General features: G+C 39.1%; 1 protein-coding gene across 3 annotated transcripts in view; it reads right to left on the reverse strand.

The window, feature by feature from the left end:
- The window catches only part of TRAF3IP1 (TRAF3 interacting protein 1), a 46,350-nt gene that overhangs the window by 24,689 nt on the left and 5,703 nt on the right, over nucleotides 1-15,958 (reverse strand). For 2 of the 3 annotated variants that reach the window (XM_074872460.1, XM_074872461.1), the window contains exons 4-7: nucleotides 14,131-14,265; nucleotides 13,510-13,974; nucleotides 12,210-12,287; nucleotides 4,346-4,421 (exon numbers count right to left, since the gene is read on the reverse strand). In XM_074872460.1, coding sequence (XP_074728561.1) covers nucleotides 4,346-4,421; nucleotides 12,210-12,287; nucleotides 13,510-13,974; nucleotides 14,131-14,265 — 754 coding nt within the window. The remainder of the gene's footprint in view (nucleotides 1-4,345; nucleotides 4,422-12,209; nucleotides 12,288-13,509; nucleotides 13,975-14,130; nucleotides 14,266-15,958) is intronic. The other variant, XM_074872462.1, reaches the window with a different exon arrangement.

A 15,958-nucleotide genomic window follows, 5' to 3' on the forward strand; every position in this document is an offset into this window, starting at 1 on the left:
AGGCAAGATTACAGATAAAGAGCGAGCATGCATGTTTAAAACAGATGTAGCCAAAGTGCTGCCTCAGAACTGAACCCAGCGCTTCCAAATCTCCTTGTCTGCAAGCAGGTAAATGTAATGGAAAGGTAAAGAACAGATTTACAGGGCCCCTATCTACAGCCAGGCCACCTCAGGTAACATTTTCACTACCAGAACAAATGAACAAACAGTTTTGATAGCATGGGAAAAGATTTACTAGATAGAGCCCTGCCTAATGCTTGGGTTGAAATATCCACCATTTCCAAAACCAGTGATTAAATTACTGCATGCAGCATAAAGCTGAAGCATTCAGGACATGCAGATCAATAGCAGAAGACCTACTCCTCCACCCATACCACAAGAAACATCCACAAAGATGTATAGTCCACTGCAGCAGAAACAATGAGTTCTACTAGTTTAGGAGGAGATTAACACACAGCAAAGTCAACTTTCATTTACCTGTGCTAAGGCCAGGATGAATTGTCATTTAATAAAACTGAAACTACCATTTAAACATTCATCACCAACCTATACAGCAGTGCTACAAGTTAGCCATCAGGTCTGGAGCTTAGCAGAAAAGCCAAACCGACAGTAGAAAGTGAAGCACTTTACTCCATCATTTCCATTTAGGAAGTAATTCAGTGTCTGAAAGGAAACCTGGTCATATCGCAATTAAGAGCAACTGCAAGTTTACAGAAAATTGTTCAATTTATCAATCAATTCCTAAATTAGCAAAAATGGTCTCTATTGCATGATACAAGTTTTGCTGCAAGGCATGTTGCAACTATAAAAGCAGTTACTGCCTGAGTAGTAATAAATGTAACATTAACTATGAGGAAAAAAAAACCCAAACAACTAAAAAACCCCAAAACATTTGCTCCAATACCATTAGGAATTGGTTCATAATAGTGGTAAGCAAATGCTGATATAACTCGTTTTAATTACCAGGATAGCAAATATACCTGGTTTTTCTTAACTAGTCCTCCATTCATCACTTCAGTTTTGTTTCTTGCAAGTTTAGTCATGACACTAGCCTTTTTGTGTTCTCCTGTTCTGCATTTATTTTCTCCAGTTTAATATTAGAAAATATAGAAAGCTCTGATCATTGTCACCAGTAACTACAGAGAACAGTGTGCAACAGGCAGCATCAGAGCTCCAGAAGATTTTTACTACTCTCTGGATTACTTACTGGAGCACCTATGAGCCCTACTCACCTACTGCAGTTCTGCTGCATTAGAACAAAAAGAGGGCTAATGCCCCAAAGTGTTTATCGCTTAGGTAAACTGAAATTTGAGTGCACTGACTTGCTGCATTATGAAGAGAGAAGTATTTTAAAATATTTACCTTAAAGCCAAAACACAGGATAAGTTGTTAACCATATTTCATTTATCAGAAAAACTGGATCCTGATTTTAAAGAAGGGACAATCCCATAAAATGGGGCATGTCTGGTCACTGTAGTTTAGTGCCAGTACAGGTTATAAAATAAATATTCAAATCTTGGGAAATAAAAAAAGTTATAGCATCAGCTAAGGATCACTAAGCAGTAAAATAAGACTACATTTAATGGAATCCAGATGGTATTTTTCAGCTGCAAAATTATTAAAATCTCACAGCACGAGACGTACATGAGATGTGACGTAAATTTTTCAATTTTCAAGCATCAACTTGAATTAAGCTCCTAAGTCAACAGACATTCATATCCAAAATGCCAGATCTTTTCCAAGGTATTTAAGGTGCCTAAACATCTTTTTAATTTTTTTCCCCCCAAGTCCTTTTGAAAACATGGCTATTGATTGTTCTGAAAACACTACCCAAGCTCTGATATAACTTCAGAGACACGGAAACCTACTAAAACAGAAACCCAAAGAAAACGTGGACGCTTGGGAAGACACACAGCAACACACAATCTCTTTACGTAGATTAATAATAGTGACATTGGCAGATTAAGTGAAGATCTTTATCTTTTGTTAGTCTAAACAGCATGTCCTTAGCCAGAGTTAGCTATTTAAGAGGCATCAATTCACAGGTGTTATTATATCTTCTGAACAGAGATGTTAAACTGATTTACGTACAATGACTTTTTCATGTGAAATAAAATATCAGCACCCAGGGCACAAAACCGTTGAAAGAAAATCTGAATGATAGTAAATAACCTGGTCACTGAAATAAGAGTAGGGGAGGAAAAGACCTTTAAATACAGACAGAAAGTGCAGTTACACTGTTGTCGTATGAGGTCTAGGTACCGGCCTGTTTTACTCCTTACCTATGTGTTTCTCTAGGCTCTTCCTCTTGGCTTTGTTATACAAAGGGCTAGCAATAGTAAATTTAGATTCCTTTCTTCCTGATGTGAAAGTATTAAGTACTGGGAATATTCTGAAGATAATCTAGTTTCCAGTTAGTATGCTAATACAGCATTTAATACACTTACATACAAAAGCTGGTGACATAATCAATTGCAATGAAGCACCTTAACAGATAAAATTATTTACTTATTTGCAAAGCCTGACACAACTGTCTGCTATATTCAGCTAAAACCATCTCACGACTAAAATCTTCACTAAAATCTTGTCTAAAGAGACAAAGAGAAATGACTAATGGCAGGTGTGAGGCAGATGAGGAGAGATGTTTATTGATGGTTGTACCATTTGTTAAACAGCCCCAGTCAACAACGACTCAAAAGAGGTTGGTAAAATGGCCTGTAATCAATACCATTACAATTCATATCAATCCACTTCCTAGGACAAGCACGAACACCACAGTTCTTTTATCACAACTGACAGTCTTGACAGACTTAGCACTGAAGCAAGGATGAGATGACTACAGAGCTACCTCCTCATCTACTGTCTAGACTCAGGGTGGTGGCCACACCACTACCAGGTGACTCCTGGCTGCCACAAAGAGATGGGCTTTTTACAGTTTCTCATTTCCCTCTGGAACAAACAAGTTTCTGTCCTTCCTTCCCCAGCACTCTCAGCAGAAACGCAGCAGGGCTTGGTTCCTCACACCTGGTTGAGCTACTGTGGAGGATGACGTGGGATAGGATCCAGTATTGATGATACCCAGATCTCCTTCCCTGTTCCAACTCACATCCCAAGGTCCTAGCCTGACATCAGCCCAGGTGCAATACAGTTGACCACAGCCATAATGACAGACGTTGGAGCAAGTCAAAAGATCTACAACCACGTGTCATTGTTTCAATACTCAGAGGAATCTTCTCTAATCATTAAATGGGCTGCAAGCCAGAGGTTTTGCTTAACACCTTATCTCCACGTGTTCTCCAGCTTACACCTGGCACATTGTAAGCGTTTCAAGCTATGGAAATCACTTAGAAAGGTTTGGCTAGACTTGAATTCACCCAACCATCTTTTCACTGAAGAAACCCCAGAAAGTTAACGCAAATGTGGATGGTTTAATGTACTGCTTTATCAAATACCCTGGTAAATCCCTTTCTGCGCTAGCCAGTACTGAGTTAATCTCAGGAAGCATGCCTTTTTTTTTTGGTGGGGGTGGGGGGGTGGGGAGTGTGACAGATACAATCTTTTCATTATAAACCCTAAATTCTAATGACCAAACAGTAAGACTTCAGATCCTTGCAAAACAACTGAAAAATTCAGAAAATAAGTGAAGTTTGGATTCCCTAGCCAAATTTTGGAAGAGCACTCTTCTCAAATATTATTAAGTGATAAAGTTACAAATTCAGGGTTCATGGTTCTGTGATTTATCCCTACAGGAAAGCACATCTTGCCTCACAAATGTCTTTCATCTTACTACAACAATCTTAAACACCATATCTTAAGTCTTACTATAACAAAAATACTGTGCTGAATATTGCTCTGCTGTAAACATTTAACAAACCGTTACATGTGACTTTATGTAAAGGTAATGTGCAATATTTTTATCAACTCAGACATACTGTCCACTAATCCTCAGTGATAGGGAAAAAAAAAAAAAAAAAGCCAAAGTTTTGCAAGGCATCATTTGCCTAAACTTGTTAGATTATTAAGCAAAGAAACAGTCGTTGTGAAACTAACAGAAATAGTTGTAGACCAGCTAGAAAAGCCCATTCAGAGAGAACACAATAAATATCAAGAGCATGCTGAATTGATCTCTGCAATTGTGCATGAGGAACTCGAGCAAACTGAACTGAGTACCACTTTCTGTGTATCAAATCCATGCAGGAAAATTGCCTATTGGATTCATAAATGCAGACAGGGAGTATAAAAAAAGCACTGAAAACAATAAACATGGATATTTAAGTATTTATGCTATTCCTATTCAATAACCCTCCAGCATATTTAATAGAAATAATATCCTCCCTCTAGTTACCTTCTCCTCCGGGTTTGGCGCGTTGCCTTGATCCTTTTGTGGAAGGCTGCCTTGATATTCCTGCAGGACTTTCACTCTTTAACAAAAAAAAAAAAAAAAGCCCACAAGTTTATATAACTGCATATAGAAAAATTATATATTTATAAATAGAATTTACTTAATGTGTTGCTTTTTTTAATCGGTATGTATTATACATAAAAATATTCACTTACAAAACTGATCCACACATAAGAATATGTCAAATGTTAAGAATATATCAAATGTATTTTCCTCAAAGTCTACAGATATTTATCCTGGATACATGCTAGTTATTTTCTTTTAAATGAATCTATATGATTAGATTTCACTATTGTAAAGACAACTTCCAAATGGGAACTAAGAGTATCCAAGGCAGAGCAATCTTGTGAAACCTGTAGAGCATCTAGGATGCCACTTCTGGTCTTGGGATACAATGCTTAGCTACCAGGGAGCTACTGAAAGGAATAAAATGCTAACCATCACCTATATGTTTCAGCTACATCAGATAACACAGTTCCTGTTTAACCTTCTGGGCAGTCTGTTAAATTTAATTCCAAAATAGAAACAAAGACTAAAAAACTGTGCCACTAGACTTGCATAGTCCTTTACTCAAATAGCAACTTTCCTGGACAAAGACCCTGGACAAACTAAGAAACGGGTCCTGCCAGAAAGACCAGCAAACAAGCAATGGATGATCTGAAGGCGCAACCGGCACAGGAAGGAGGATAAGAGTTCAAAAGTGGAAAAGATTAAACTGGAAGAAAATTTAGGCCACTTGTGAGGACTCTGACCTTAGTCCAAAAGTGATTCAGACAGGACAGGAAATGAAAGCAGGCAAGCACACACGAGAATCATTTTGTTTTCTCTGGATACAGCTTGTACTGCCCAAAGTCAAGGACACCTGACTGACAATACTTTCTGCAAAGGCACTATGTTACACAACGGTCATACATCCTTGGAAAGGAGCAAGTGAAATCAGTAGGTCCACTTGGCTGGAGGCCAGGAAAAAGACAAGCACAAGCAGCAGCTTCTGGTGAGAGGAGATCAACATCGGTCCCTGGAGACAAGGCCACCAGGGCTGTGAGGTCCCCTGCGTGCAAAGTTATAACAGAGCCCGTGCACAGGTAGTGCTACAGGGGCTGAAGGCACCTACAGCACTTGCCCTACAAAAGGCTCAAAACAACATCCTGGCAAGAGCAGGCAGAGGGGCAGGTCCGTGAAAGTTGCCACTACTACAGGTAGGGTATACTACAGATTTAGTACTCACTCGACCTGAAGCACAGCTGGAGCTCAAATCACAGAATCACAGACTCATCTAGGTTGGAAAAGACCTTGAAGCTCCTCCAGTCCAACCATGAACCTCACACTGACCGTTCCCAACTCCACCAGGTCCCTCAGCGCTGGCTCAACCCGACTCTTCAACCCCTCCAGGGATGGGGACTCCCCCCCTGCCCTGGGCAGCCCATTCCAACGCCCAACAACCCCTTCTGCAAAGAAATCCTTCCTAAGAGCCAGTCTGACCCTGCCCTGGCGCAGCCTGAGGCCATTCCCTCTTGTCCTGGCGCTTGTTCCTTGGCTCAAGAGACTCATCCCCCCTCTCTGCACCCTCCTTTCAGGGAGTTGTAGAGGGCCATGAGGTCTCCCCTCAGCCTCCTCTTCTCCAGACTAAACCCCCCCAGTTCCCTCAGCCACTCCCCATCAGACCTGTGCTCCAGACCCTGCACCAGCTCCGTTGCCCTTCTCTGGACACGCTCGAGTCATTCAATGGCCTTTTTGGAGTGAGGGGCCCAAAACTGAACCCAGCCATCGAGGGGCGGCCTCACCAGTGCTGAGCACAGGGGTAAGATCCCTTCCCTGTCCCTGCTGGCCATGCTATTGCTGATACAAGCCAGGATGCCATTGGTCTTCTTGGCCACCTGGGCACACTGCTGGCTCCTGTTCAGCTGGCTGGCAATCAACACCCCCAGGTCCCTCTCTGACTGGAAATGCCTCCAGAGAAGGTGCAAGGTGTAAAGGAGGACTCCTGCCAGCCCAACAAAACTCCTGGGTATGGGATCAGGTGGAAGGAGGCAGTCCATCCCCTTACACCAGTCTTGGCTAGCAGAAGGGGCAGACTTGGAAGTGGTGGACTTGGCAGTGTTAGGTTAACGGTTGGACTCGATCTTAAGGGTCTTTTCCAACCTAAATGATTCTATGACTTCTGCTTTCATGTAGCCCAGAGGATGGAGCTAGCGATGGGATCTGGCCCACTATGTATGCACACAGGATTTCCCACTTCTTACAGTACTGTACATACTAGTACCAGTAGCTTCCAACAAGCCATTCATACTTCTAATAACTTTCCTGTCTTTTTGACCTAACTCCCTGATTTCATTAGATACATTTGTTGCTGAAAAGGAAACAACCACTTCTGAACACAACAGAAGAAGTACAGGTGATTTACAGAATACCATTTTATGTTTCTGTGCTCTCTCTCCCCATAATGCATCTCTGCATCTCATTCAAAATCCTGAAATATGTTCAGCACCTCACAGGATTTCCTCCTTATCTGCTTTTTTGAAGTTTGTGTGAATTAATAGTCCATGAAGTTTGCATCAAGTTTTACTGTCAACCCTGCTGATAATGACCGTATCAATAACGTAAATGAGAATTACAAGTTCTTCCATTTCCATGCAAATGTTAACATTATATGTTCCAATAACGTGAAAGAGAAAATGTCAAGTTACACAATGTAAAATATTCATTTCCCATAATATCTTGCATATAGGACAATAGACCATACATGTTGTAATGGAAAATAACACTACAAGATGTTTAAAAATACAGGACACTAGTAAGTATTTTCACTCAAATTACTTTAGGTGACCATGCAAGAGAAATATCCCACCTCTACAGGCTTACAACAACGTACCCACTGGTGCTGGAGAGACAGCTACATGAAGGAGGGGAATGAAGTTTACGTGTCAAGAACAATAATGATAAGTTTGCTCTGAAGGCAAATGTTGCTTTTTTTATATGCTATAATGCACCACAAGCTCAAGAGAAGTTCATGACAAACAAAGGGGAAACGCTTATTAACAACAATCACAGTATGCAAATTGTGATAAACTGAGAAACTGAACCATTTGGAGGTGCTTTATAGGAAAGTGAGCAGTCTACGCAAGAGTCACCTTCAACAGTTAGTTTAGGTCCTTTAGAAACTACATATCCTTCGCCTCCATGACTAATATAACGTGCACGCTCAGAACTTCAGGTATACAATCAGCCAGAAGAAAGCCCTACATCCTACACTTCGTAAAAATCTAGCTGAATGGTCAGTACATGGCCCTGCTTTGACATAAACTAGTTTTGACTTTATACTATCTTCACTGGATTATTACAGTTATTATTGGACCCACAACCAGAGCTACCAATATTTTTGTTTCACTCTTTAGGAAATAGTGGCATGTTATAAAGAAAAATAGACAGAAGTCCCAAAAGCATAGCTAATATTGAAGTGGTTAATCTTAATCCTAGTTCATCTTAGTTACAACCACCTTTCACAACCACAACATTACGCAAGGAGCAAAAAAAAAAAAGCTCACATACCATCACAGTCTGGCTCTATGGCCCCACAGGCCACATCTGGTACACTCAACTTCAACAGCTCTTTGGGTGATGTAATTATTAGCACAGGTGGGGAAGGACTTGAGAATAGGTGCTGAGGCTTCTGGAGGAGTGGATTCAGTCATTTATTTATGTCAGGTAGTGACTACAAACACTGCTTAACGTTTTTATAGAGCCACATGTGCACACTGGCAACAGGTGCAAAGTAAAAGCTAAAATTTAATCACTATGGTAGCACACAAAAACATAAATCCCACAATATTTATGATTTGAGTCTTTCCAAAGGGAGATAAAAATAGGTCATTCTTCTTACAAATTCAGAGGCTCCAAGACTTTGAAAAGCTGTCACTGGAGCCATTAAAAAGAAATCTTACAGTTCATTTCACACCATCCTGGAAAAAACATATTAAAGTAGAAGCCTAGATGGATCCACTTCCCAGTTTTGAGTAATTACATTTCTATTTGGAGAGGATACAGCAGCCTGCTGTAAACCATCCAATCTGCTGTTCTGTCCTCATTATTAACCTTTAAATAGCTTGACTTTAATTTTAAGACATAAGAAAACAGGTCAAGAAGAAGAATATGCTTTGAAAAGACATCCTGCCAAACTGTTAATTCTTCCTCCTTCCTAACAACCAACCTCTACATTCATGAAAGGATGTCATGACCAGTTTCTATCAGTGACTTGTATACTGCTCTCATAACTAATTCTGTCCATGCTTACATATACCTCCTCTAGCCACAGCCACTCCATGCATCAACAGTCAAAGGCAGAAAAAACACTCCCACCCAAGCAAGGCAGGAGGACAATCATTATATAAATCAGCCACTCTGATTTTTCCCCTCTAATTCATCAGATTTACTGATAGTTCACTAATAATAACCAAGAATTAAGTCTGTGAACAGAAATCTAATTCAATCAACCCTCCACAATACTTTTCTTCTATTCAGATCCACAGTGCCAGGAGGCATATTTGCATGTATATTGTAAATAGTGTGTGCATATAAGTTTTATATAAATACAAACATATATAAATACATTTTTAAATTTTGAGCAACAGACTAATTCCTCAACAGATAAACACAGCTCATTTCTAATGCTTTTACTGAAAGCTATGTATCCCTCAAAGGCTTTCTTTGCTCTTTCCCTCAAACTGTCAGTATTTGCAGTATTTATTCCTAAAATGGTTATCATGATTAACAGGCAGAATTTATTAGTGAGCAACAGCAACAAGGAAAGATCTCTACTTGCTAAGGTCCATTTGATTGCTGTGGAGATAAAACTTAAGAAAATATCGATCAATTATCTCTTCCTCAAAGGAAAGCTCACAAGACTGTGTTCTATTGGTGTCAGCTTATGCTAATTAAAACCTTTCAAACACAAAAAGAACTATTAGATAAATCCCACTTTTTAAAATGTAAGTTTTAACGAGCAGGTTTCCATAGAACAATTCTCTCTGCTGCTTCTAGGGCAGTTATGTCTTATTTTCATTCAGTAGTTGTTTCATTATATAGTCAAGATGAGCTCCAAGAGAAATAGAAGTTCATTAGATATGAGTTAGAGGCTGATTCAAGTGACCAGTTCCAGAGCAATACAGTTTGTAGGGCAAAAATAAAAGTCATTACAGAAGTGGCCAAAAGTGACAGGATATTACAAAACGCCTTAGCCAAGAGTTTCAGCAGCCATCTGTAAAATGGAAGAGACTTTTCCAACGTGTTTGGCCTCAGGGGTAAATGACATACCTGTTCTGCAGCCACTTTCACATAAACAGCACCATACGCTCAGAAGCTCTATGACCTGAATCACCTTTTGTCAAAAGACAAAGTTATCTTCATTATTTAGAGAGTTCAACAAGTCATGCTGTGAAGTGTCTGTTTCAAACAAGACTTTTACGTGAGATGGACTGAGAGCTAACAGAATAAACTCAACTCGCTCTGATCACAAACAGGGTGGTATGCAACAGCTAGCCTTGAAGCAGCAAGTAGTCTTCTGATTGCCATGTGTTAGCCAAATGTCTCTTCTTAATTCCTACTTATACTTGCTTTCTTTTAGTTCCAGAAAATTATAGATACCCATGTGATGACTATTATATACATAGTTTCTTTAGGACCAGAAAATTAAATTTAAAAAAAAAAAAAGTCAACCTGTCAAAATTTAAGTAGCAATTTAAAGCTGGCCTCTAATAATTAGCAGCAAGAAAAATTATGACTTGCATGAATACAGATAGAATCTCATCAAGACTCCTAATCACATAGGAGCAAAGCCAGGAACTAAACTAAAGTGCTAGCTTTGTTGTACATGTAGAATATGAAAAAAAAAATACCCAATCTAAATGAATTTGTTCTCTAAAGTAAATGCAGCATAAAAGCCATTCAGCCTGAAATTCTGTGACATCTCCGATGAAATAAAAGTTCCCATTTCCCCAGTTTTTTCCCCAATTTTTTCCATGTTCTTATGCTGTCAAGCAGTGTGTCTGAAGAAAGGACCCAATTCAAATACAGAGGAAGCAAGATGGAAGTCAAGTGGAAGACTAATAGCCCACTACAAGGTGAAGCCATGTAAGACTAGGCTTGGAAAGAAAAAGAAGCCATGGCTAGGAGTGTGAGGATAAAGAGAGCAGGACCAGGAGCCAGGGTAAGTGGGTAAATGAGCGTAACAGGAACAAATGAGAAAGGAAGAGGAGGTTAAGCCTTAGGGCAGAAAAGAGTGGGTGACATGTTAGGTACTGGCATATCAGCCACTGCTTGAGAGGGGCTGCTTCACATTGTTTCACTTGTATTTACAAAAAGCTAAAGACAGATGCTGAAGATTTATTAATTATGCAGCAGAGACTACAAAATATGATTCAATACTCTTCATGTGCATAAAGACAGAAATTGTTTCCCTTCTTTTTAATACACTTGCTTCACTGCCATGTGACTTAAATGGAGCTACAGTAGTTTAAATCAGGGTAAATCCCTGGAAATAAAGGCATTACCCTGCTGTGAAACTACTGTGAGGACAGGAAGATCAACCACAGTCCATTAGATGCACTTTCCCATTATTTCATTCTGGAATTTCCTCTAAATCACTTTGTGCAGCTATCTTAGCTCTCCAGCTCTAAAAAGTCATCGGGAACATTTTCATTTTATTTCTTGTCTTCCACAGTCTTAAGATGATGACCATTTGTCATACGCTGGCCTAAGGTGTGTGTTTTCATCACCTAAAACCTAAGCAGCGTCTACTGTTACGCAAGCAAGTAGAGGAAAGCTTGTCATCTAGATTTAAGGTAAAAACCCACATGCCTTGGAATCACTCCCAAAAGCACTTAAGACAGGAAATGAAACTTTACTGCCCCAGTGTATTATTGTGGTGCCCAAGAGCACTACGATAGTTTGGGATGAGGCTCAGAATTTCCATTAGAGACCCAATTTGCAGGAAGTTTAACTTGGCCATGAACATTTGCTTCAGGCTAAAAACTATTTTATAAGCTCTCCCTCCAAGTGCCAATAATTTAAAAAGTTTGGTTGGATTTCAGTCAAAGAATAGCTATAAATTTGTCATCTCATGTAGAAGACACGATGATGTCAGTGCTCCATAGACTCTCAACAGAGACTCCTGCTAGACTTGGGATCCTGCCTATTTTTTCCTAGCCTTAGCTGCTTTAGGTTAATTTATTGAGGCTCACTCTTTAAAACATTTAGCCATATGGCTCCATAATTCCACGAATTGCTTCAGGTCATCAAGAAGCAGCAGATGCAGACACAATGGTATCACAAGCTACTGTTCAGAGGCAATTGGTGAGTTGCTATTCTGCCCTACCATCATCCAGCTGCAAAACATGGGCCCACACACAACACTGGACTCATCTGCTTTCCAAAACAGAAACTTCTATTAGTGTACTGAAAAAAAAAAAAAAAAAAACAAAACCTAACAGCTTTCCAGGAAAGATTCAGAGGAATAAGCAGAAAATTCTGAACAAATATTTCTCCTGAAGTACCCAACATATCAATACACAGAAATAAAATCTGGAAAATGAAATAAACTGAGTAGACTTTTTTTTGTCCAAGCTCAGAGAAATTTAAAAAAAAAACCACCCACAGCAAAAACACCAAACAACCAGACAAGTTTCTATTTTATAGCCCTAGAACTCGTCATCTACCTACCTTTCAATCCTACATTCTTTTCATGCAGACTCCCACATCATTCTAAATGCAACACTTTCAGTATTCACCTTCCCAGATCTTCTATGCTACTAACCTCATTATCTGGCTGGCACTTGCTGTCTTTTGTTGGCCTCTGTATTTTTCTAAGCGTGGATTCCTCAGCATCTGCGGACTGAAAAGAAATTAATTGCTTTAGATTCAGTGTGCTGAGAAGTGAGGTAGTTACCTGAATAAGGTGAAAGGGGAAAGGAGCACAGAGTTGAACTGAGCACATTACAACGTGCACCCATCTACCTTATCCATTTACCTGCCCCCTTTACCTTGTCTCCTCCGAATGACTAACCAAACAAAATCAACAGTTAAACATTGTTCTCTCTGAGTACTATCAGGAAGGCAAGAATCCTTAAGGCCAGCAGACACGTGCTGACAGAAGTGCTTTCTCACATCTAACAAAATTAAACTGCCCCTTAACAGAAGCACCTCTGATGTCCATTAATCCCAAATTTCTACCATGAGCCACCATGTAACAGAACAGAAAACGAGAATAGGAAATATTTAGAGGAGGAAGAGAGAAGATAAAAAGAACAGTAAAATGAAAGGCAATGAAGAGATGTCTCTTAAGGCAGTTTAGGCCTTTACTCTGAGAAGGCCTGAAGTATGGGGAAACAGGGGATGTGTTCATTCTCAAAGATGCAACCTGATGTGCAGAGTCCACTGCAAATAGAGCACCATCGCAAGAGGGAAATGATTCGACCTAGATGGGCTTCCCAACTGTTCTTTCAAGGAGGGGGAAGGGAAAGGAAAAAAAAAAAAAAAAAAAAATCAAGCTAGAAGTCAGCAGCTTAATCTAGAAAGCCAGAAAAAAACTACAGATGTACAAGTCCATCCTGTGTGTCCTGATACGGAAGAAGTAAGCTCAAGAGAGATATTAATGACTAGTCATGGCCCAAAGGAACTCTCTTCAGCCCCATTTTCCCGAAAAGCTGCCTCTGGCTGCAACAACAGCACGCATTACTGGGAAGACACATGAAGATAGAAATACACAGTCCCAACAGTCACTGTCACCTCTCTCTGTCAAACATATTCTAATGTGATCAGAATTCGGACATGCAGAGCTCAGAACAGAAACTGCTTATTAGATGTTCAGGAAGCACAGTCAGATGAGTCTGATGGCTCAAGTCAAGATGTATTGTGAAGTTACACATATGGCCTCAGTCACACTCTTACCAGATCAAATCCACACCAACACTTTCACTTCATGAGAGTAACTGCCATTAAAGAAAGTATTTAATTGTTAAATGAGCAGAAATACAAACATGCAAGGCCCTTAGAAGAAAACTTCAGTCCTACCACAGCATGCAAAAAGTTATTCTCTGAAATGAGATTTCAATTACCTTTTTCTCTGCTTTATCCTTTCCATGTTCTCTTAAGTGCTCCCCATCTTTTTCTCTGTCCCTCTGTCTATCCCTTTCCCGATCTTTTCCTCTGTCTTTCTCTCGTTCTCTGTCCCTAGCCTTATCTTTGTCTCTTCCTTTCAGTCTGTCCTTTTCTCTTCCTCCTTCATTTTTTTTCTCTCTTTCCTGTCCTTTATCACGCTCAAGATCATCTTCTCGTTCTATGTCTCCTTTTCCCTTGTTTTTTTCTGTTTCTCTTCCTTGCTTGGTTGTTATGCTTTTGTTTCTTTCCCTTTCTTGTTTTTCTCCTTCCTTAAAGGTGTCTCTTTCAGGGTCTTTGTGCCTGTCTTCATTATCCTTCTGTTTATCACTTTCCTTTTCTCTTTCTTTGCTCTCTTTCAAATCTCCTTTGGGTTTTCTGTCTCTGCTTGAGCTTCTGTCTTTAATTTCAGTGTCTCCTCTACCCTAAAACACAAGTAAAAACTAAAAATTATTTCCAATACACGGAACCCTATCACACAGTTACTTTACACAGACAAAACTGCACAGGAAAAAAGCCCCAAACAAACAAATCATAAAGAGTGTTGACCCTTGTACCCCACAAAAGTTGTAAATGCCTACCTCTTTATGGCTTTTGTGTTCTTCTGTTTTGGATTCTCTCCTTTCTTTATCTCGAGATTTAGAGGAGGGAGGTTTCCCTTTAGCATCGGCTCTTTCCCCAGCTAAGATCCTTTTCACAGCAGTATCACTGGACAGCTGCAAGGAATAGAAAAACATCACTGAACCGAGTAAGTTATTTTACGAAATGTCTCCTTTCTTCCTAACTCTGTAATCAACATGTCTTGGGTTGGATTTTTCGTTGAGTTTTTTGTTGGTTTTTTTATAAATAAAGCTCTTATTTCTGCTCTTTTGGAAACATTCTTTCACAGGAGTAACAATGCTCTAATGTCAAATCCCTCCTTGTAATAATTTGATTTTATGTACCAGAGCTAACTGAATATATAGTGCTTTTTATGTATTATGGTACAATAGCAATTCTCATTGTAACAACTTAAATATTTTTCAAAACAGTAGGGTAAATGACTGTCAAATCCTTATACCACAATGGCTAGATTGGTTAAACACTCTTAAAACTTTACATCCACTCTTAGGCCACTCCACTTTCACCTAATACTTCCTTAATCAGCAACAGTCACTAAAGAAAACTACATTAAGAATTACTTCCAAAAAGCTGCAGTTACACTGTTTAAAAAGCTTCTGCACCTAGTTCATTTGTTAAGATAACAAGCAATTATTAATTAGATAATTTAGACAGCAAATTAACATCATGTCCAAGTGCCAAAGAGTTTGACTACATTAACAAAAAAAGGAAAAAAACATCACATTGCCAGGGAATTCTCCTTCCTGAAACAGGAATGGCTTTTAGATCACTAAAACTGATATTGCCCTGGGGGTTGACTCCTGATTCTCTCTTGGTTTGTAAATGCAAAAGTATGAATTTTTGTGGGTTTTCACATTTAGACACAAACTTCTGCACATTAGCAACATTTGCCTGAACTACGTAATTCCAAGCAGTGTGCTCAGCCCAGCACTAGAAGTATCAAGCTAGAGACTGAAGGAAATCTTTTTCACAATGCACACCAAGCTTATATTTCACAATAAAAGCCGAGGCACTAATTATCTTAGCTCAAATGGGTGGACTACATCCTCTGGGTATTAAATCTCACCACAACATTCTACAAAGCTGTTCCATCAAGCACATCTTCAAACTCATCCAGTCTCCGTGCATATGTTTATCAACTTCCCCCCTTCCTGCTCTCAAGCAACTCATAGGGAAGAAACTCAAAGCACTCAGCTAATTAAAACAAAATGATGAGCAGATTATCAGATGATCCAAACTAAATTTGCAGACAGCCTCTAAACACTGTAGTATTTCATGGTTAAATATACACAGTTTCTTCACACTCATTAATTCAAGGGTTTTCAACAACACCTTTGTATTTCAAAAATCTCTGTAACACCTATAAGCAAAGAATCCCCATTACTTTTAATGACACAATTATTTTAAGAATACAAGAATTATTTTAAGAACTACCCCTGCAGTTATTTTTAACAGGTTATCAAATTTCTCCTTTGCTGCATTTCCATATTCAAAAAAGTAAAAAAAAAAAAAAAAAAAAGGCAGCACATTGGAAAATTACTTTTATAACAGAATTAGAGATTTGACTGAAATTTTAAAGGACAGAAAGTCAAAGGTAGCAGCATCAGGTCATATAATTCATGTGTCTGATGTGTCTGCATCCAAAAGTTTTAAAAGTTCTGAAGCTTCATATTCTTCTTCAAATCTAATAGATGTTATTAAATGACCAATGAATAAAGTGAAAAATAAAAACCAGTATACATTAAAAGCACTAAAATATCCAGAACATATTTGCATGGGGACCTGGCT

This window comes from Strix uralensis, chromosome 6 (assembly GCF_047716275.1).
Source record: "Strix uralensis isolate ZFMK-TIS-50842 chromosome 6, bStrUra1, whole genome shotgun sequence".
Taxonomy (NCBI): domain Eukaryota; kingdom Metazoa; phylum Chordata; class Aves; order Strigiformes; family Strigidae; genus Strix; species Strix uralensis.